This window comes from Seriola dumerili, unplaced genomic scaffold (assembly GCF_002260705.1).
Source record: "Seriola dumerili isolate Sdu_G_001 unplaced genomic scaffold, Sdu_1.0 BDQW01000219.1, whole genome shotgun sequence".
In the NCBI taxonomy this organism is placed as follows: domain Eukaryota; kingdom Metazoa; phylum Chordata; class Actinopteri; order Carangiformes; family Carangidae; genus Seriola; species Seriola dumerili.
Window position 1 is genome coordinate 2,781,979 of NW_019174474.1, and position 21,327 is coordinate 2,803,305.

The 21,327-nt window shown below is 41.3% G+C and overlaps 1 protein-coding gene across 1 annotated transcript in view; it reads right to left on the reverse strand.

Moving 5' to 3' along the window:
* Positions 1-3,988: 3,988 nt before the first annotated feature.
* LOC111228731 (insulin-like growth factor 1 receptor) overlaps positions 3,989-21,327 on the reverse strand; it is an 86,492-nt gene continuing 69,153 nt past the window's right edge. Inside the window, exons 8-21 of the mRNA XM_022754750.1 lie at positions 20,896-21,131; positions 20,560-20,727; positions 19,947-20,154; positions 16,243-16,529; positions 16,016-16,158; positions 15,227-15,392; positions 15,027-15,129; positions 14,724-14,794; positions 14,403-14,632; positions 13,565-13,669; positions 13,195-13,354; positions 12,807-12,936; positions 10,313-10,447; positions 3,989-6,823 (exon numbers count right to left, since the gene is read on the reverse strand). Coding sequence (XP_022610471.1) covers positions 6,298-6,823; positions 10,313-10,447; positions 12,807-12,936; positions 13,195-13,354; positions 13,565-13,669; positions 14,403-14,632; positions 14,724-14,794; positions 15,027-15,129; positions 15,227-15,392; positions 16,016-16,158; positions 16,243-16,529; positions 19,947-20,154; positions 20,560-20,727; positions 20,896-21,131 — 2,668 coding nt within the window. The 3' untranslated portion in view covers positions 3,989-6,297. The remainder of the gene's footprint in view (positions 6,824-10,312; positions 10,448-12,806; positions 12,937-13,194; positions 13,355-13,564; positions 13,670-14,402; positions 14,633-14,723; positions 14,795-15,026; positions 15,130-15,226; positions 15,393-16,015; positions 16,159-16,242; positions 16,530-19,946; positions 20,155-20,559; positions 20,728-20,895; positions 21,132-21,327) is intronic.

The window sequence follows — 21,327 nt, forward strand, 5'->3', positions numbered from 1 at the left end:
CAATAAACTCAATGGTAAAGAAATGACACTAGTTATCTCTTTACAGGTTGGATGGTTATGAACTGTGCTCTTTTTACAGTGTATCTTCATCATCATCATCACAGTCCAGCACCTTGCTTTCAACATGAATATTTACTGTCGCAATAGCAACAGGTGCCGGTTTAATAGTTAACGTTAGCTTAGCCTACATATTAACAGTGAACAATAAAATTGCAATACGTAATTTCTTAACAAAACAAGTATCAACACCAACAGCTATACTATCAAAGTCCTTAACCAGGTCATCTCAGTTGATATCTTACAACCTTTAACATAGTGTATGTTACTTGTCGCTGATTATTTGGGGGGAAAAAACAACACATGGAAGACTACGTGCTCTTACTTTGAAAAGCGGAAATGGCGTTATCGGCAGATCATCACATGTTTTCCCGAAAGTGGCCGAGTGATACAAGTCAATTTGTTTGATCTGTTAGTTTGTTTTTTCATCTGTTACCACAAATAATATTGAAACAAATCTACCTCTATATTATGATATAAGTAGAACAAGCAGTCAGAGTTCTCATTCATTTATTTATTCAAAATTTCAGAAGAAAAAGAAAATACAAGAAATTCTCAGATACACATTTGGAAGATGGCATGTCAAAAAATACACCATCTCAGCTATAGGTGTGAAAAAACTTTGAGGCCTCAGATACAGAGTTTGAAAGAAGACAGAGTCTAGTGAAGGTTTTTGATTATTTCTTTCCCCAATCAGGTAATGAACACACAGATCTTGTGAAAGTATTATAATAAGATAATAGTAGTAGACCAAGGCCCCCTCAGAAGATATAGGAATGCAAATCATAAAAACAGAGGCATGATCATGATAAACCTCAAACTTATTATTGCAGTTTGAATGTACTGACGCATTCCTCCATAAACCTGAGGTTTGCATGAAGAACATTCTGAAGAATTAAAATTATAAATGACTACGTTGAATGTGTTCTAGTTAGTGACTGTGTATTTACGCTGGAAATCTGGTAATGCAAAAAAAATAGCAACTAGTGTGAAGCTGTAAACTTAGGCCTATCATTTTTTATTTTTTTCTAATCATGTTGTTTACTCTTCACCATGTCTACCCGTAATCTATGCAACATCCCTGTCCTATATACTGTATGTCCACGTGCTTGTTTAAATGCTGTAGTTTGCGACAGGTTTGTGATCTAATGGTAACCAGTAATTCAACAGCAATTCACCTCACAACAGGTCAATGTAATGTCTACTACCAGTATTGAAAAGCTGAAATATATAAGAAATATTTTACCATTACATACATCCAAACTGGAAAAAAAAAACATAAATGCACAGATATGTTAAGTAACTACACAAGATGTTTGCTTGTCAGTGGTGATTTCTGTACCAATGTAATAATTCAGCAGCAGTCGCACTGTTTTTCAACCAAAAGATTGTTCACTCTTTGATTGTTATTCTCTTCAATCTTGCACAGATAAAATGCGTAAGAAGAACCTAGATTGAGCACCCAGATTTCACATTAGAAATTACCCAGTGGCCTGTTCATAATACCATTTTTTATTGCTTTTGGGTATTCATCTCAGCACAGATGTTCTAATTATTTTACACCTCTGGCTCAGAAGCCCTTGCACTGAGACAACGTTCGACACGTAGCCACTGTGAGTAAAAAGTAGAACTGAGGTTTTTACGTGAAGCTTTGAGATGTAAAAGCTCCGTTGCCACCTTTACACTCAACACTTGATGACAGTATAAGATCCACTGAGGCGACAGTATTTTGAACCAGCAGCATAACTGTGAGTAGCAGTACAACAGGCCAGAAAAAGGTGTGTAGAGTTTAAAATCACTAAGAGATTCACCCTGATGATAGTGGAAATGAGCACTAGAGCTAGAAAGTCATAGCATTCAGCAGGTAGACTTGGACAGGGGAGATAATGGCGTTTACATAGCCATAAAGAGGGGTAAAAAAAAAACAAAAAAAAAACAATCAAATGTAATAATCTTATTGACAAGAACAAAGTTTTGTCTGCTGCTTTGACTAAACATTGACAGACAAACTGTTGATGTTGTTCATTTAAGCCTGAAGGTAGAAACATGTAGGAGGTGGAGTTGCTGCTATCTCTATAAAGGTTTTGTGTAGAAAGTACAGAAATATCTTTGTTACATTCACAGTACAGATCCATATTTATTACTCAATGTATGTTTTTTTCGAGAGTGTGATCTGGATGTTTGGAATAAACTAAAGTTGATGAAAATGTGGAGTTGTGCTGTAACCTGCATTATTACAGGCTGCAGGGGAACAGCAGATACATTTATTTATTTATTTATTTTTAATTGGAGGTCAATAAAACTTTTCCCTTTTTAAATATTCCTCATGGTAACTGTTTAGACTTCTATATAAATTAATTTTAGATGATAAAAGGTTTCTGTCTGTTGAGGATTTAAGGTTGTGACAATAGGTTTGGAGTCAGAGGAGATGGAATGTCTGATGTTGATGCCCCGGCCTCGTGTCTTATCACATGCTGTACTGCACCTGCTCTAAGCCTTATAACACTGTAAACTCCCTAGTTGAATTAGTGTGTAGGCTGACTTAATTGAGTAATATTTCAATAGATAATGCAACAACAATTTAATTTATTGGAGGCCACAGCACACAGTCCTTTCTTTTTTATGCTCAGAGGAATAAATGTACTTTACGTAAACCACTGGGCCAAAAATTGGTGGACTGAACCTACAGCACCTAAATTCCATCTCCTGTCCTAGTTCGCTTTATGAGGTTTGTCTAGATCCCTGTGGGTTTTATCCAGGTGATGAGGTTTCTATATAAACTAATGAGAAAGAGTGAGATGTACTTGTTTTCCATACGCATACATATATTTAAAAAGAGTGAGGTAGATATATACTTGAAGGAAAAAAAAGTTGTTTTTTTTAAGTCCCCCAGTCATGACACCAAAGAAAATACATACAAAAAAATCCAACTTTATACTGAATCATGGGGCATTTATACAGTGATTTAAACTGATATCACAAAAGGAAAATAAAAAAAATAAATAAATAACACTCCTACAGAAAAAAAAAAACTCCAAAGAGGGAAAGAAAATCACCAGGCAATATTTCTAAAAGATGAGAAGAAATCCTTCAAAACACTTTCACTATTCAGCCTCCATTTTAAGACCTTTTCCATTCATTACATTGAAATGTGTTCCCTTCCCTGGACTTTAACCCATCCTTTATTTGGTTTTCAGAAGCTGTGATTATGAAGACAAACAATAAGACCTGTTCTCACTTTGAAGAAGTAACATTAACAGAAGTGACATTGTATTGCGCTTGTTGAAGTAATTAAAAAAAATAAAATAAAAAAGGGAGGAGGGGGGATGGGCAGATTTTGAATGACTGAAAGATGGTTGGCATAATTAAGGCAAACAAGACACAACCCAATTAGCCCTATTAATCTGAGAAGAGGCAGGAAATGGATGGGTTAAAATACCAGATCTAGTATAAAGCAAATATCTTGTATACTGGAACTAATCCTGACTTTAAAAAGGAGGCACCAGGGGGAAAACGGGTACAGTTTGTTGTAGAGGTCAGTGAGGGGCCAGAGGGAAGGAAAGCGGGCACTATTGGACTCAACAAAACATGATGATGGCGCATAGAGGGTGGGGTGGGGTGAGGGGTTTACAAGGTTAGACAAGTAGAGGACGATCATGAGAATGTGTGGAGAAAGCAAAGCCTTTACTTTGACCTGAGATTGAGTCGCACCTAGAGGGCAATGCTAGGCGCAGTGCGAGACAACAAGTACAAAAAGGGTGCAGAAAGTACACGCTCACACATCGAGCTAAGGTGTCCATTCCAAATAATAAAATTAATGATAATATTAATAATAATGATAATGATAATAATAATAATAATAATAATAATAATAATATAGACATCCACAAAACAAATACAGAAGAAACATTTCATAACAATAAAAGGCAATTAACAAAATGTAGTGTTACAGAAAAACCTTTTGGGGTAACAGAAAAAAAAAATGTTTTTATATCTAAATCATCTTATTTTTTGTAGTTTTATTTTCATTTTATTTTTTTAAACAGAGTTTGAAGATATAAGAAATGGACTGTAGTGGAGACCATAAAATACCAAACCTGAAGGATTCCTTTATATATAACATCCAAAAGAGAAAAAGAATAAAATAGCAGCTTTGTTCTGTACAGACATAGAGGCAAACATTTTGAACCGTAAAAAGGTTTAAAAAAGTGACAAAATCAATGATGTGTATAAAAACGATCCTGCAGTCTAAAATACAACTGTAAGACCTTTATATGTGTTCGAAATGTAGAGAAACTAATGACTATTCTAAAAGAGACCTGTTGTGACTTAAAAGTTGTCTCTAGGCTACTAAAATCTTTACCGATCCAACACCTTCTCATTTTCTGTCTCAGGTCTCAGACTCAGTTTGTTTGTTGTGATGTTTTTGGTGCCATTTAAATTGAATAGCAGTTATCACCTCCCACATGAAATGCACACTTTAAAAAAATGTCAGATAAGGTTTGAGTAAATGAAAGTGGAGGCAGAGTCGTATCCCTTGATTGTGAAGTTCAGTGTTTTGCAGTGTGGGACTTCTGATGCTTTGATGTTTTCTTTCTATTTTTTTTTTTCCTTTTCTTTTTTTTTTTTTAATTAAAACAAAGACAGACCGAGGCTGTGATTCAGAGTTGGCTGACTCAAGTCACATGTGTGTACTTCCCTCAGATGTTCAAAAGATGACAGAAATGAAGGGATAAAGTTATTCTTAGATCTGAAGGGATTCGGGTGGTGCAACAGAAAATGTTGGTAAGCCCATCATCAGCAACAGCATGCAGGTTTTTCTAATGTAATTATATGAAAAATAGGGGGCTGCAAAGAATGATTATTTTCATTATCAGTTAATCTTCCAATTATTTTGGATTTGTAGTGAAGACTGTCCAAGGTGATGACCAACTGACCGACTGTCACACACCCAAACATGACCAGTTTACTATGACACTGGACAAAAAAAAAAGCAGCAGATCCTCACGTTTGAGGAGCTGGAACCAATGAGATTTTGAAATGTTTCAAAAAGTAATTTATCCCTCTAAAAAAATCTTGTTGCCATCATGGTAATGCTAGTGGTTACTTATTATTATCAATTATTTAAGATTTCATACTGATATTGTGTCCATTGAGTAAAAGAACATCAACAAAATTTTATTAAAGATGCCTTTGCTTACATTTCAAATCGTGAATGAAATAAACTCAGTCTTGATTTTATACTTGTGTCTCTGCAATTCACTTATTTTAGTGTTGTGTTTCTCCTCACAAGCCTGTTACATTTATTCCACCCCCGGTGCAGACGCTGCATATTCTGAGAAAACTTTGACTGCAGGTGTGAATGCAGCACATCTCAACAGTAACACTGTATTCTGTCCTGTTATCAACCCCCCCGCCCCACACCCACACAGCTGCTGCTGGAGCAGTTACTGCTAAAGATAAGCATGAAGTCTGAACACCACCAAACAATTTTGGTATTGTTTCCCAGAGAAACCTATCTCAACTCTGAATCACAGCCTTAAACAAGAAGGGAGACCTGTATGAAATTGCAGAAAAAGCTCGATTTGGCAACATTTTGGTAGATACACAATAGGCCCTCCTCTTCCATTTCGACCCACTCCTGACAGGATCTACACCCACAGAAATATCAACAGGAAAATGAAACAATTATTTTAGTCCAAACTTTCTAATTGAGGCATCCTCACGTGTCATGAGCCAATCTGCTCATGGAAACAAAGTCATTTTGATGGAAAGTCATTTTAGAAATGGAGTTATACCATATTATAGAGAGAGAATCATTTGTTTGTATAAATACACACTCGGATATCCACAACATCCTCTCTGAAATCATCAGGGAAAAAAGTGCTCCTCTGTTGGATTTGCTGGCAGATATGCTAAAAAATGATTTTCTTTATGTCTAAATCTGTAAGTCAGGATACATGCCTGTATTGTTTGAAGGACTTAGGTAACAATGACTGAAATACAGGCTGCACAGGAAGGAGTTCCCCAGTGTCGAGTCTGAGCCACCAAACTCCAAACGCTTTAGGAGGTTTCTGTTTAAGTTTTTAGAGTTTAAGTTTGACCTTAAAGGAGTGGAGAGACCATCTACTGGCACACAGTAGAAGAAAGTCATTCCTTACCTCATCCATCCCCCCTTAAGAGATGGAGGAGAGGTTTGTGTTACCCTGTGTAAGAGGAGGAGGAGGGGCTGGTCTGATATCAGCAGGCCGACGACTGGGGCAGTGGTAACGCCCGTTCGTTCTTTCTGCCCCCATTCATGTGTGCATAGGGTTGTATCTCGTCAAAGTTGGGCCGCAGCACCACCACAGGCCCGTTGGCCGAAACATGTCCTGAGTGCTTGTCCAAGGCTTGGCCTGGAGACGCCAAGGCTGAGGCGACCGTGCCCGGGGATGAGGGAGACATAGGTCCCAGTAATGGAGTACTCGGGCCTTGCATGGGGGATAACTGCTGGGTAGAAGGAGGCGGCGTGCCTCCTGTACACCCCGAAGAGGGGGCGGCAGCAGCTGAGGGCTGCCTGGTGGATGCAGGGTCCAGTGGAATGTTCTCCATGTTTTCTACCTCCATGTCCAACTCCTCGGTGTCCGGCGGCTTGTTCTCCTCACTGTAGAAGAAGCTCATTTCCCTGAAGGGAGGATCCAGTTCATCTTTGATGCTGCTGATGATCTCCAGGAAGGACGGACGCATCTTGGGGTTATATTGCCAGCACATCCTCATCAGCTCAAACCTAAAAGTGACGTACAGTAGATAAAAGGGTTAGTAATGTACAGTGGAGTCTTCATTTTTAAATTTTTTGTTACGAAAGCATAGGTTTATTCAAGTCTAATATAATACTCACATATATTTCATACTATGACTTAAGATCACACCTTTAGAAGATACCAACTTAATTTAACGTAGACTGCTGAACATTTGCTGAACATAATGAGAACTGTGGATTTTGTCCCCCATCTCTTACAGTGTAATTGTGCTAGGAACCCTGCACATTTGTGCATGGTTCGGAGTATTGTCGAAAATGTGACCCTAACCTTGAGTGGGAGGACTACATGTTTCTCACCAGCAGGTGGCAGAAAACACTGATGTTTAAGCTCATCTCTACAACTCAAGTTTACTAGACTGATCTTTAAGAACAAATTATGTAGACAGTACATTACAATACTACAGCAAATTTTTAAACAAATGCTTTAATCCTTTTCCCTGTTTTCTTTTTGTACATTCACTCTGTGCCTTTCACAACAGTAAACAAAATGCTACATCCAGGTAAACAGGCTCAAACACTCGCATTATGTTTAATATACCTAAGTTAGTGGGTGTGAATGTAATTTTTAGCCAATTTTGCGATTTGCTGTTTAATTTCATGCCGAGTTTTTAACCATGTTTCATAATACTGTCCAATGAAATGATTCAATAACTGCAGTTCACTGAAATAGTAGAAAAAGCACAAAGACATGCAGATGTAGTCTAAACTAACTATAATACTTTTAGTTACATACATTCAAAAACTTTTCTTCTTTCTAACAGTTAAATTGAGACATCTGAAATGGGGATATAATATATTTATTGCTACATGACTACACATACAGTAAGGTCAGTAATGTAGCATGTACTCAGCAGCACAGTTAATCATATGTAAGGTTACTGTGCCAGGCCAGCAGCCCAGCTTTTGGAATGTCAAAACAACATCATAAAAGGGAGAATTATTACAGTTTTGTGTGGTGCTACGCCACACACCACAACTTCAATTATACACAAACAAGCTAAGAATACTCTCTAAGGCCTGCTGACATAAACACCTCGGTCATCTCTCCTCCACTTTTGCTGTTCCCTCTCCCTTGTTTTCTTTCTCTCCCAGTGGTCTCTTTGGAGTCTACAACAGCCTCTGCAGCTGGGTGCCAGCTCCTCTCCGCACAGAGGAATTATGGGTAGAGCTTTCCTAAGCACGTGCCTCGCTTCGTACTCTGTCGCAGCAGGGGGTGGGGGTGGGGGGGCTCTGACTTGTTTTTCAGCAGCGCAGCAAGTGTCTTAAATTTGACGTTCAGATGTCCAAACCCAGGCAGCGAAGACCTCCCATGAAAAGACGTGTAATGCTTGGAGCCGGGCCGACGCTCCAGAGTAACCTGTCTGCATAGTCCTGCCTGCTGAAAACACTTCCCCCGCCATCTGTTGCTGTGCACGAGGCTTGTTGATGCAAATTTAGAAAACAAACACTGCAGTAAATCCTGACTTCTTGTCAGCATCCTGCCAATCATGGCACACACAGACACATGCTATTGCCATTAAGCTAAATTGACTCATATTTGACCTGTCATCAGTGACGTTAGCAACATGTAACAGCTCAAAGCGGTACATGGGATGTATATGTAGGTACTGTTTAAGAACAACTCGCTATGATCTTTTGCTGGTATAAAGACGGGTTCCTCAAGGTCAAACCCCAACCCCCAACTCTGTTACACTTTTTGGTACAATTAGTATCTAAATTCTGTTTTAATGTACTAAATGGTCTTTAACTTGAAGACCAAGATGGCGCAACGGATGGCTGCCTCAGCTCTTCACTATGTTTTTTATCTGTTTAGCTTGATATCTTTGTAACTCTATACATCTGTAGCTGTATCCTCCTGTAATTGCGTCCCCTAGACTGTCTGTATAGTGAGAGATAATGTGAACTGGAATCAAACCCCCTTGTAAGTGTCGACATACTTCTCTGTCACGTCAATAAACTCTGAGCTTTATAAGCGAATATCTAATAGTGACTGTGTCAAAATGGTACTTTTAAGATGAGGTTTGGAGGCAGTCAGGCTTTTATAAAACAATTTGCACAGACACAGCCAAAATTTCACCAGCCAAAGAGATGGACAAAAAGTCCTTGAAACACTCAGATAAAAATCAAAAACAGACACACTGTAAGGCCTAGTGTGAGTTCAGAGCAGTCTCCGATCATCTACGGTGGATGTTAATAAAGCTAAACAGGAATGTTTTGCAACAGAACTACAGAGCTTCACACGTCCAGCATCCCCGGTGTGGTGAATCATTTATGTATAATAGCATTGTAATTGATACTGAACATTCCGCAATAAATCATCACATTAAATACGATCACAGAGTCTGTGTTTCATTTTCGCCCAACCCTGCGAGAGAGAGAATGCACTTTTGTCTGAGGGAAACTGTAGACAGAAACATGGGAAATCCAATCACTGACCCACAGCTACCTGACCATGGGAAACGCAGTACAAGGAGGAGATGTTCAAAGCTCTCCAAATGTGACTCATCCCTCTGTCTATTATTCTGCCCACTTCCTCCTCTTGTATCCTTCTATTCAGTCTTTGTATGGAGTTCTGGCTTCACTACACTTCAGCAATCTTCTGGAAATCTCCATTAAGTCACTACAGCAGAGGCTACCAGTGGCAGAAGCCTGACTTCCCTGTGTGTAGCTCAGATACCCAAGGCTACCCCACCACCTCTGTAACACAATCCACACACTCCTGTAATCAGGACAAAACAGTCAGGCTGCCATAGAAACCAGAGGTTTGTGTCTGCACAACACTCGGCCCTCTTTCTTTTCTTTTTTTTTTTCTGCTTGCACTCTCTTTCTAAGGTGAGGTCAGCCATGGAGAGTGGGAGGGGAGGGAGCAGAATGCCTTCTTATTGAGGTCAGAGAGAGGAGAGGAGAAATGCATATATGCAGCGCTGCATGCTGACAAGCAGGCCATGCTGGGCTTTCTCTTCTCTAACAGCCAGGGTGATTCATTAATTTATTATAAATACATTAATGAATACATTCTGTCCCTCTCACTCCCTTTGCTGATGGACAGACACCATCTCCCTACTCATGCCCGTTCTCGGCAGCAGGAATGAAGGGCATCTTTCACACACGGGTCATGGCATCCCTTCTATGGGCCGAGGCCGACGGGTGAGGAGGCTTCTCACTGCCAGCTGACCACTGAGGCCATGTTGTCAACGGGCCGCATTTAACCTGTGACGTTAATGTCAGGCCTCATCTTGGCTCTACCTTAGCACACACACCACATGATATCCCACACACTTAGAACCACAACTTAAAATAAACGCAGGGCAAAATATTAATGGGGGCGAAGGCGTGCAAGGTGGGGGCAGTAGAGGATAAAACAATACATCCTTCGGGGGTGTTGCAACCTAAACCTGGAAGGCCTGAAATGGGTGGTATTGCACAGTTATTGGTCAAAGATACAAAGAGACTCACAGCATGTCAGGACAGTTGTCAGGTTTGTCCAAGAGTCCTCCCTCCATGACGAAGCGCAGCACTTGCTCGTTGGACATGCCCTGGTAAGGCTGTTCTGCTAAGGTGGCGATCTCCCACAGCACGACACCAAATGACCTGCGACGGGAGATGAGATGACAATTTTATGAAATATATTTACATTTTTTGCCTCTTATCTGATGCTAATTCAGTGCTGCTTACATTGAGTGCAACATCAGAAAAGGTTTTCTAAAAGCGGGGTGTGGGTAAAAAAACCCAAGTAGATTAGCTTTTTTTTTTTTCATTCCTTCAAAATAAATCTTTTCTTTTAAAAAGGAGGAAATTAGTGTGTCTGACTTTTCCTCTCCTAGAACAAACTTACTGCATCTGTAGGATCAAACTCTCGACTGTAGACTCACGCAGACGGTCGATCACATTTATTGACTTTATTATTGATAACTTGGCCCTGACCCTTCATTAGATAAAATTCTTTATAATTAAATCAATACATTTTACCTGATGACAGTCTGAGGACCAAAATGTTAATAAGGTGACTGACAGTGTGCAGTATTCTGCGGTTTCTTCACTTTCCCTCTTATTAAAAATCATTTACACTATACCTTCCATTACTGCCAACCATCTTTCAACCATCTCTCAAGCAGCCAGTGGGTTCTTTTTGCTTCACTAAAAACCCACTTACTTGCTTGAGTTAGGTTATATCCTTTCTTTTATTGTTGTAAATTCTATTTTTGAAGTTAACATTGTTGTGTGGTAACGCAACTTTTGAGTGCAGACTGAATTTGTACCTAATTTGTAGTTAATGGGCAAAGAAACAGCGAACAAACAAGCAGAATATCTAGCTGCACTAAACAACATTTTTAGATCAACATTGTGTTAAATTACTGTGTATTGTGAGAGGTAATGCCCAGAGAGAACTATCTACCTGACTCTGCAGTTCTCTACAGGTCTGAAGGTGAGGTGATATTATTTCAATGTTGTGTTTACAGATTGTTTTTCTGTCTCTGAGTGGCTTAAAAAACTATCACTGCAGCTTTAAGATATAATTTATGTAAATAGTGTTCTCAAATTGTGTACTAAAAATGTCATTATATTAAAAGGTAATGTGTAATGTTCAGATTGCTGTGGATTTCTGTCCCAAAGTGCCAAAAAAACTGACTAATGTTGATTTAAATGCTGCACCTTTAAATTCCTCCATCATCAAGTGTAAAAGTAAGCTGTTTAATTAATTGCAATGATTTTTTTTTGCATATTGTTCAGCCCTAGAGCAAGTGTAACCTATCAACCTTTACTGAGTTGGAAATGTTGGCAGGCAATATAAGAAAACCACCACTGAGCAGATACTTCTCTACATCATGTTAAACCTAAAACCTGTCAGCCTAATGATTAAGAAGGCAAATGTAAGAAAGAATGTAAGCTATGTATCAGCGTACCGCTTAGTGGATCACAATGATTTCAGTAATTCAGGACAAGCTTAAAGTATTTACAGTAAACATTACCTCAGTCTGACCTCAAGCTACCTTGCACTGAGACAACTATGAAAGTATTCATGACAAAAAAATTCTTAACTTGGCTAACAAAGACCACAATATTTGCTTGCTCTTGCTAATCATATTTTCACCACTGGCACGAGTTCTGAGAGCGCAGTCAATAGTCTTTAAAACAGCCTTGTTACAACACTGCATATAACTTGCTGAAACTGTCTTGCGCTGACAGACGAAGCCACAGTCGGACAGCTTTTCTTGATCAACAAAATAAAAGTCACCTACTCATGGAGTCCTAGGGAGCCCGGAATTGGGTTCATCTTACACTAAACTTCATCTGTACGACATCAAAGAGAAAGATAATAGTAAGCGAATGTGGAGGTGGGTTTGTGCTGGCACTGCAACCTCTCATTTGAGAACATCTGGAGCAGTTTAAGCCCACTCTTAGGGACTGGCCCGTGGGACACGGAATTGGGAAACAAAAACTTGCAAGGGAGCTGGTAAACAGTTGTATGTCTCTAGAACAATATCATTCCTGAGATTTCACCAAAGGCTGGAATACAAAAGGTGTCAGGAAAAAAAACAACAAAAAAAAAAACAAAAAACAGAAGGATCTTGTTCTATACTGTTCTGTCATGGAGAGAGGAATGTCCAGAGAACCAGCTGGAAACCAAAAGATTTTGATGGTTTTGTCATGACAGGAAATGCATGTTCAAACTATTAAGTAAAAAATGGCTGTGAAGTGATCTGTCTGCTTTTAAAGTTTTGACTCCACAGCGTGAACTGTTTTAAAATCTCCACATGCTCAGAGACACACAATATGCAGACATTTCTGGAATATTTTGCAAGCCCCCAGGATTAAGGCAGGGTTTATACATGTATAATACAGGCTTTTTATTTGTCTGTGTGTGTGTGTGTGTGTGTGTGTGTGCGTGTGCGTGTGCATGTGCGTGTGCATGCATGCGTGCGTATAAGAGAGTGATGTGTTCTCATACCAGACATCAGACATTGTAGTGAACACGCCATCTTTCAGCGACTCTGGAGACATCCAGCGGACAGGCAGCAAGCCCTTCCCTCCCTTTCGGTAGTAATCCGTCTCATAAATATCTCTGGTCATGCCAAAATCTGAAGAAAAAAAATGAAAACAGAGGTTGGGGAAGCCACTGAATATCACTCATTCTGTGTGGGAGAGGAAGCTCCAGAGAGCTCATCCATTCCCCTCACCTCCTCCCTCCCTCCCTCCTTCCCTCTGTCCATCTACATTAAGACTCCACTGCTTCAGGCACTCACTGAAATCATAACACTTATTTTTTGAGGCCAGCAGAGTGGGTTCAGCATTGAGCAACCAAGGAAGGCTGAAGGCATCGTATTAAATTGACTTACCTCCAATCTTCACAGTGAAGTCCTCTGCTACCATGCAGTTCCTGGCAGCCAGATCTCTGTGGACAAATTTGTTGGCATTTAGGTACGCCATGCCGTCAGCAATTTCCCCTGCCATCTGGATCATCTTTTTGAGCGGGGGTAGGACCTGGCTGGTGGCATTCTGCGGCAGAGCGAGAGGAGATGAGGTGAGAGGGTAAAGAGCACAATAGAGCACTGTTCAGTCTGTCTTCATGTCAGGTTTCTCTGCTCACAGCAGATCAGCACTATGAACTGAGGGATAGATGCTGTGTGTGGAAACGTAGAAGAAAGACATAACATAGAGGGACAGGTGTGTGTGTCTGTGTGTGAGAGTGTGGGAAAATCTTCTTACTTCTTTGCGCAGAGAGCGCAGGTGGCTCTTGAGATCACCACGTGTCATCAGCTCCATAATCACCAAGGTTGGCTGTCCCTGCGAGACCACGCCCAGCAGCCGCACCTGCACCAATGACAATGCAGCACAGGTCAGGTGGGACAAGTCAAAAGTTGCATCCCAAATCTATACTACAACCTAATTCAAAACAGGTTTTTAGAGCAAGTTTCCTTACAGCAGATTACTACAAAGATTAGTATATAGTATATACATGTAGTATATATCCTACTGTATAAAATGAGTGGCATATAAGGTAGAGTAGGTAGTCTACTCTACATTCCCGCAGAAGCGAAAAATCTCAGATCTGTATTAGAAAAATCAAAGTTTCTCTTTAACTTGCTTTGAAGATTGTAAAAAAAAAAAAAAAAAAAAAATCCATTCCCTTTTAAATTATTCAAATTGAATTTAATAATTGAGTGTTTGGTTTTTTGGCAGCCAGACTTGATAAAAAGGTTGTAACAGCAGCTTTCCAAAGGGAAAATCTTGAACACATGCGTTTAACGTAGTTAATGAGGCTGTGATCATGCTGATGAGAGAAATGTACACAATCTCCAGGAGGCTGCACCCTGCCTCAGGCTGTAAAGACAACTGCAGCGTACTCACAGCGCTCGTGACATGCTGACCTCTTTCTACTTCTGCGCAGATTAATTAGGAAATCATAATAATCAAAAGCACTGTCTTGGAACTGGGTTCAATATATCAAGGTGCTGGTTTATTTTTAGCCATATTGTGCATTTAAATCAGGCTTTTTCTCTCTCAGGTGCCTGATGGTGACCATTTTAGGACGTGTCCCTCGTACCACATGGTGACAGTTGAACTCCTTCATGACAGAGGCCTCGTTCAAAAACTCAATGCGCTCCCTCATGCTGGCGGACTCATTGACCGTCTTGATAGCCACTCGCGTCTCAGGTTCGTCCTTGACCACCCCCTTGGCGATGCCTTCGTACACCATGCCGAAGGAGCCCTGGCCCAGTTCTCTGTGCATAGTGATCTTCTCCCTGGCCACCTCCCACTCATCCGGGACGTACACTGGCACGACAACAGCAGACAGCGGGTCAACACCACATACCCATACCGAAATATAACAGTGAAAATTTGAGAAGATATTCGATATTCTTACTCTCAGCAGCACTGAAGTACTCTGGGTTGACAGATGCATAAAGAACTCCATTTCCCAATCTGTCGCTATTCCTGTTAACACAAACACAGCTCAGTTAGCCAGCAGGCGGCTCCGATTGTAAAAATGATATGTAATACTCCATAGGAAGTCTACTCTTTACCACAGGGGAATGTTAATGAAAACAACAACTATTAACTATAATTAACATTGCTCCGGTTGTTAAGTTTCATGAGCAGAGTGAGGTAGAACGGCATAATTGAGCAGCATTATCTGGCAATGTGGAAAGCATGTGAAGACACTTGCCTCTTTTTGTTGACAAAGAAGAGAATCGTGGTGAGGCTGGCGATGAAAACTGTCACTATGATGGGAATTATGATGACCAAATAAAACGCAACACCATCGTCTCCTGTCAGACAGAACAGAGAAATTAAAAGTGATTAGCAATGACTGAAGGTGTCATGTCTTATCTAGCTTTAAAATCAGTCAAGGAAGCGTTGCCTTACGTTTGGGTGGAGGCACGTAGAAGGACACGCTCTCCGTCCAGGAGCCGTTCCCTGCTAGAGAAGTGGCGCGCACACGGGCAGAGTAGTTTCCGGAGCCCAGGTTGGTCAGCCGAGCTCCTTTGTGCTCGCGGTACTGCTGGCGCGACACACACTCGTGTTTCTCAGGCTGAAAGAAAATAAACATGTTGTGGTTACTGTTTGAAGGTCAAGGTCAAGTGAGGGGAGTAAAAGGGGAGTTTCACAAGTTACTGGTCACTTGTGACAGATATTTCTGTCCTGGGAACTGACATTTATGACTTTTAAAGTGTTCTGCTTATTGTTTCTTCACTTGAATGTTTGTTGTTCATTGTGATGTATGTTTAACACCACACGACATGACATGTTTCTCTGCGCTCACATTAAATCTGAGTTTAAGACGTGTTCATATGAACTGGATTTTGTGACATCACAACTAGTTTGGAGTATGGAATATGTATTTTGTATATGAAACTTATACCTAAGTGATGTGGAGATTTGAATCCTCCAGTGAACATTCATTGATAATGAACTTTCAGTAAAGTAGGACATATCTGTTTTTTCACAGTTAAACATCATCATTTTTCAATAAGGGAGAAAAAACATGTAATTTTGCAGAAATTTTGTAGAAAAAACATATTAAACACAAATTGATTATTCCAAATAGTATGTTCACTATATATATATATATATATATATAGTAAGTAACTATATTCTTTATACTTCTTAAAATATGTCTGGGGGGGATCTTTAATTATACCCAGCCTGGCTCACCTCAGTTCCCAGACGGAACTTGATCTCATACATCAGGATGAGTCCATTGGGCATGATGGGCTCTGGCCAGTGCAGCACCACACAACCCTCAACCTTTTCACTCCTCTCATAGATCACCTTTCCGGGGATGTCATCTGCTTTGACTGGGAAACACACATGCAAGAAAAGGTGTTAGAACACACTGTGCCACTTCTCAATCACAGATTGTATCCACGCCAGTTTCTCACCTGCAGGTTTGGTCCTGGAGAAGACAAATGCTCCAGCGCTGCACTGCCCCACCTCCTCATTGCAGGCATGGATGTCAATGCGGTAGACTGTGAAGGGACGCAGGTTGGGGATCTCTAAATTTTCTGCTGTGCTCTTGTCTTCTGAGAAGGGGTACTCTTTAATAGGAGGAATGCCATCTGTACTGTTATCCCCGGGGCCAAGGGTGGTGTTCCCCCTACCAGCACCCTCATGAAACAGTGTGTTGTTAGCCACACCAAAAACATCTCTGCGTCGACGGTCTGGAGGTCTGCAATACGGAGGGAAAGTTGATTTAAGTACAGTCAGTGCTATTATGACAATACAAGACAAAAAGCTATATTGGAAATCCTATTGTAACAAATAACTGTAGCTTTATAAATCCCAAAAGCATTTTCCACAAAGCTTAGGCATCTTGCTGGACCGGATGGAGTAAGTGAGTGTGTGTGTTGTGTGTGTTGTGTGTGTTGTGTGTGTGTGTGTGTGTGTGTGTGTGTGTGTGTGTGTGTGTGTGTGTGCACCATGCATCCAGATGCTGAAAACTGCTCCCTGTGGAGCTGTGTAGAAGGATGAGGTCAGACAGATCATAGCGAGGTGGACAGACAGAGAAAGAAAAAAAAAAAAAAAGTCTGACACGGAGAGATTTTTCTACAGCAAGGAGAAAAAAAAAACCTGAAACATTGCTGCTGTCCAGTTTATCCCAATCAACAATGAAAGAGTATAAAAACGAGAAATATGGAGACAAAGAGAGCGAGCAAGAGAGTGAGGGGAAATATGGCTTTTAGTTTCCTGACACCAACATGTTCAATCATAATGACCAAGCTTCAGCGGCCAAACGGACGACGCTGTGGCGAACGGACACATGTTGTCATAATGCGGATGATAAGCTGCGGAGCCGCCTGAAGCTGGACGTCATCATTACTGAGGACAAGCATTCGGTGACAGCTGTGACTCTAGCAGCAGCAGAGGCACCTTGCCCAGATACACCTTTAACAGTTACCCGTGAAAGCTGTTGGGTAAGTCAGCTGCGACGGACGGACAAAGACAAGAGTCGTGGCTCTGACTGAGTTGGAAAATGAAAGCTGCATTGACAACAGGTGATGAGCGGTGTGGAGCTTTTGCAACTGTGATAAATCTTTAGGAATTGTTAGGAACAGTACGATGTTTTTTATTACAGCGCATACCGCTCAGCTCAGGAAAAAGAAAATAAAGCCCAGGATTCAAACTGTATACAGGAAATTAGGGCTGAAACGAATTATTATTTTCATTATTGATTAATCTGCCGATTTAGTCCTGAATTGCTTGATTTGAATTGTTTGGGTTAATTTTGGTCCAAAAACCCAAAGATATTCAATTTACTATCACACAGGACAAATAAAAGTTGCAAATCCTCACAACTGAGAAGCTCAAAAAGGAGAATGTTTGTCATTTTTGCTTGTAAAAAGAGTCCTACACTGACGCTGATTACTTTTCTGTCACTCAACTACTCCTCTCAGCACTAGCAGGAGTTATAAAATGCTAAACTAAAAGACCTAACTGAGCAAAGCTGAAGTCAAGCATCTTTTGTGTCTGAGCAGACACACACCAACAGGAGGAGTGTACAGACACAGACGGATCCGTGGGAAAGAAGAGTATCACCGACATGTTAACATTCCTCTCTGGCAGTCATAACTGGTGCGGTACAATCCAAAGTCCAGCACTCAAAAACAGTTACTTCTGACAATATATCAAAAACATATGAAAACGGATGGGAAAGTAGAGACACAGATGCATGAGTCGAATTCAGTGACTCGTAAACCATGAACTATCCTGTATTGAAGCGACAGGACAGAGGGAGAGACACTGATAGACCTCGCTGAGAGGCCAGATGAAAGAAAATTTGAGGATCTAAATTTTGTACATGCCATAAGAGCGTTAGGGTTAAGCAGGGCAGTCCTAACACTGTGAGAACGCTCCTCAGCTGACTGAAGCATGACCTTATAACTAGTGAGTTACTACAGTTAGTGTCCTGACCTCACCCGCTAAAAAAAGATCTACCTTTACGCAATGGAATCCAGAAAGGAAAGCCGTGTCTACACATCCAGTCTGAGGCCAGTGGGGCACATTATTAGTGCCTGACCTTAACTGCAGTGACACACAGCAGGCCCACAACAGAATATACTGAAAGATCTCTGGATCTGACAGAAGAAGAGGTAACTGTATGTGTTCATCATGAGTTTCAACAGCAGGGGATTACAGCAAATAAATTTCCCAGTCAGCTGATAACAGGTTTTTGGGTCGTACCACAAGGTCTCCTTAACAGATACTGGCAGCCATCCCCTTTAAGCAGCCACTCTCCTCTCCTCCAGTAAATTCCGTACTTTCTGTTTGTATTCTCGCACTGATGGGGCTCTTCCCTCATTCATTTAAATTCCAGATGGATTCACTGTACATTTCCTGGCAGCTGTCTTGTTCCAGAAAAAAAAAAAAAAAGAAAAAAAAAGAAAAAAAAAGAAAAAGGAAACGAGTCTCAGACAAAGAGAGCGTGCGAGGGGAGGAGGAGAGTGGAGTGCCGAGTGGAGAGGGACAGAATGGAAAACATTTCCTCTTCTTTCTGTTTCTGTTTTCACTCGCTCTCTTTCCCCTCACCCCTGGTCTAAACCCTGAACTTTTGAAAAAACCTCCCCGATTTTCGAGGCCTTTCCCTGGAGTGGTTTGTAATAATGCTGGCTCTGTTACAGTGGAGAGTCTGTGCATACACAGGCTGAGCCATTCGCTGCAGGCCTGGGACCTGCCACCCGCCTGTTTCCTAGACAGCTATACTATAACAAATCAACACAGCAAGGAGGAGGGGGAGGGGGAGGGGGAGGAGAGGGGCAGATATGAGTTCAATTACAATAGAAAGCTATGTTTTATTATTCTCCCTCCAAAGACATATTGATCCAATTCCACGAGAGCAATGTGAAAGAAGAAAGAGGGGCGCCGTAACGTTGTTTGAATGAATGAACTTTGGAGGCATACAGGCATCATTTAAAAATATGGATTTATAAGATACCTGCTGGGGTCTCTTAGCGAGAAGCAAAGTGTATCGAAGGTATCCGTTTTTTTATGGTGATACGTTATGGCAGCAGTTCACAAACAAAGATTGTGTGTGACAGGGACAAAGGAGTGTGGGAGGGGAAAGGAGCTGTAGTCTTTGAAACAGTTAAACATGCAGAGCCACGAGCAAGTTAAATGATAACACAACACAAATGTCAGTCCCTATTGCGGGGAACAAAAGCCTAAACAGCTACGAGTGTGCAGCCAAACTAGGCCCTTCAGACTCCTTAATCACATCTCTCTCCTGGGTTTGTTTGTGTTGCCTAAATTGCTGCCTGCTAGGTCCTAACATCCCCCGTGCCATCGTTGCCACGGCAACAGAAAGCCGCAAGAGCGCTAAGAAGGCTTTGGATCCTACTCAGCATGTCTCCTCATCTGCACCGCCCCAACAAAAGGGCCGAGCCCAGCGGGCCGGCTCAGCCCCCGTCCGGTCCACCGACGGCCCCATGCTCGGGTCCTGTCAAGCTTCACAGAGGAGCCACCTCATTCCTCATTTTGGCAAACAAGTTCAGCTCTTTGATGGCCTTTGAGGCACAGAGCAGGAGCTGTAAACAGTTTAGGGAGATCACTGTGAGGCTGATATTGCATCGCCATCTGCGGCTTACTATACCTCGGCAGGAAGATGGCATTGTGAAGGAAGTTCTCGAAAATCTTTAAAAAGACGCGATCATCCTTCTCCCGATCCTTCTCCTCGGGCGTCTTCTGGCAAGCGCAGCACGGGCCCTTCTCTGCCCCTGCCAGGTCTGACTTGGTGGGCTTGGTGTTCTCTTCCATGTCTGTGAGCCCCGTCGCTGGGATCCGGACTGGGATCTTCAGCTCTGTTTCAAGGAAAACCAAAAGTGTTTAGTGATGGACAGCTTTCTGCATAATCAGAGCCTGCATTTCCTGCACAGAGTTATTTGTTTCTGTATCACAGGAGTAATTTAACCATTTTGGCTAATACCTTCATTCGCTTTCTTGTCAAGAGTAAGATCAATGCCTGACTGTAAGTACGAAGCTACAGCCAGCAAGTCGTTAGCTAAGGTTAGCACAAGAAAACAGCAAAACAGACAATGGCTTCATATTTTACATACAGACACCAGAGCAGTATTAATCTTCTCAACTAACTCTCATTAAAAAAGTAAATAAGCATATTTCCCAAAATGTTGAACTGTTCCTTTAGATGACAAGGAGGCAGTGGGAACGCTTGGACAATAAAAAGAGACGCCTTCTGTAATGCAGACCTTTGGAGCAGTAGTTATGTTGGTAGAGCTCCCTGTCCTCAGGCTGCTGCTGCCAGCGGACCAGGTAGTAGGTCAGCTTGCCGTTGGGAAAGACTGGAGGTGACCACTTCACCACCAGCTTAGTCGAGGAGTTGGCAAAAGCGCGGGCGTCTTTAGGCACAGACGGCACTGCAATGATGTCAAAGTCATGTTATATTATATTAAAATATTGCGAATGCGTTCACTTGGTTCATACAGTAACTACTAAGACTGTTGAATCACTAATAACTAAAAAACATGGTTAGGAATCATAAACAGCGACAGCACTGGTGTAAACAGACTGATGGTCAGACTTACGTGACGGGCGTGTGCGAATGTAGATAATATCACTCTTTGCGCCACTTATGTGTTTGTCCTCCACCTGCAGGGTGATGGCCTTCACAAAAATAGCATATTGGGTCCACGGCTTGAGGTGTTGCAGACTGACTTTTGGGTCATCGGTTTTATCCTGAGGAAAATCCACATCCACCATGTGCCAGCTGTTTGAGCCACAGCCATCCTGGCCGTCAAACTCTGTGATGTTCTGGAAAGGGCTGGTAAAGACACAAAACATGGCCAATATTTACAAAACGGATTTGATTTAAAAAATGACAAGTCCAACATTTGCAGAAAGAAAAAAAATTACATCCACTTATATCATAACGTTTTGTTAGTATGAAAGTAAAAAACATTTTAGGACATGTTTGAAGATAGGATTCATCTATCAACAGTCAAAAAAGCCTGGTATTT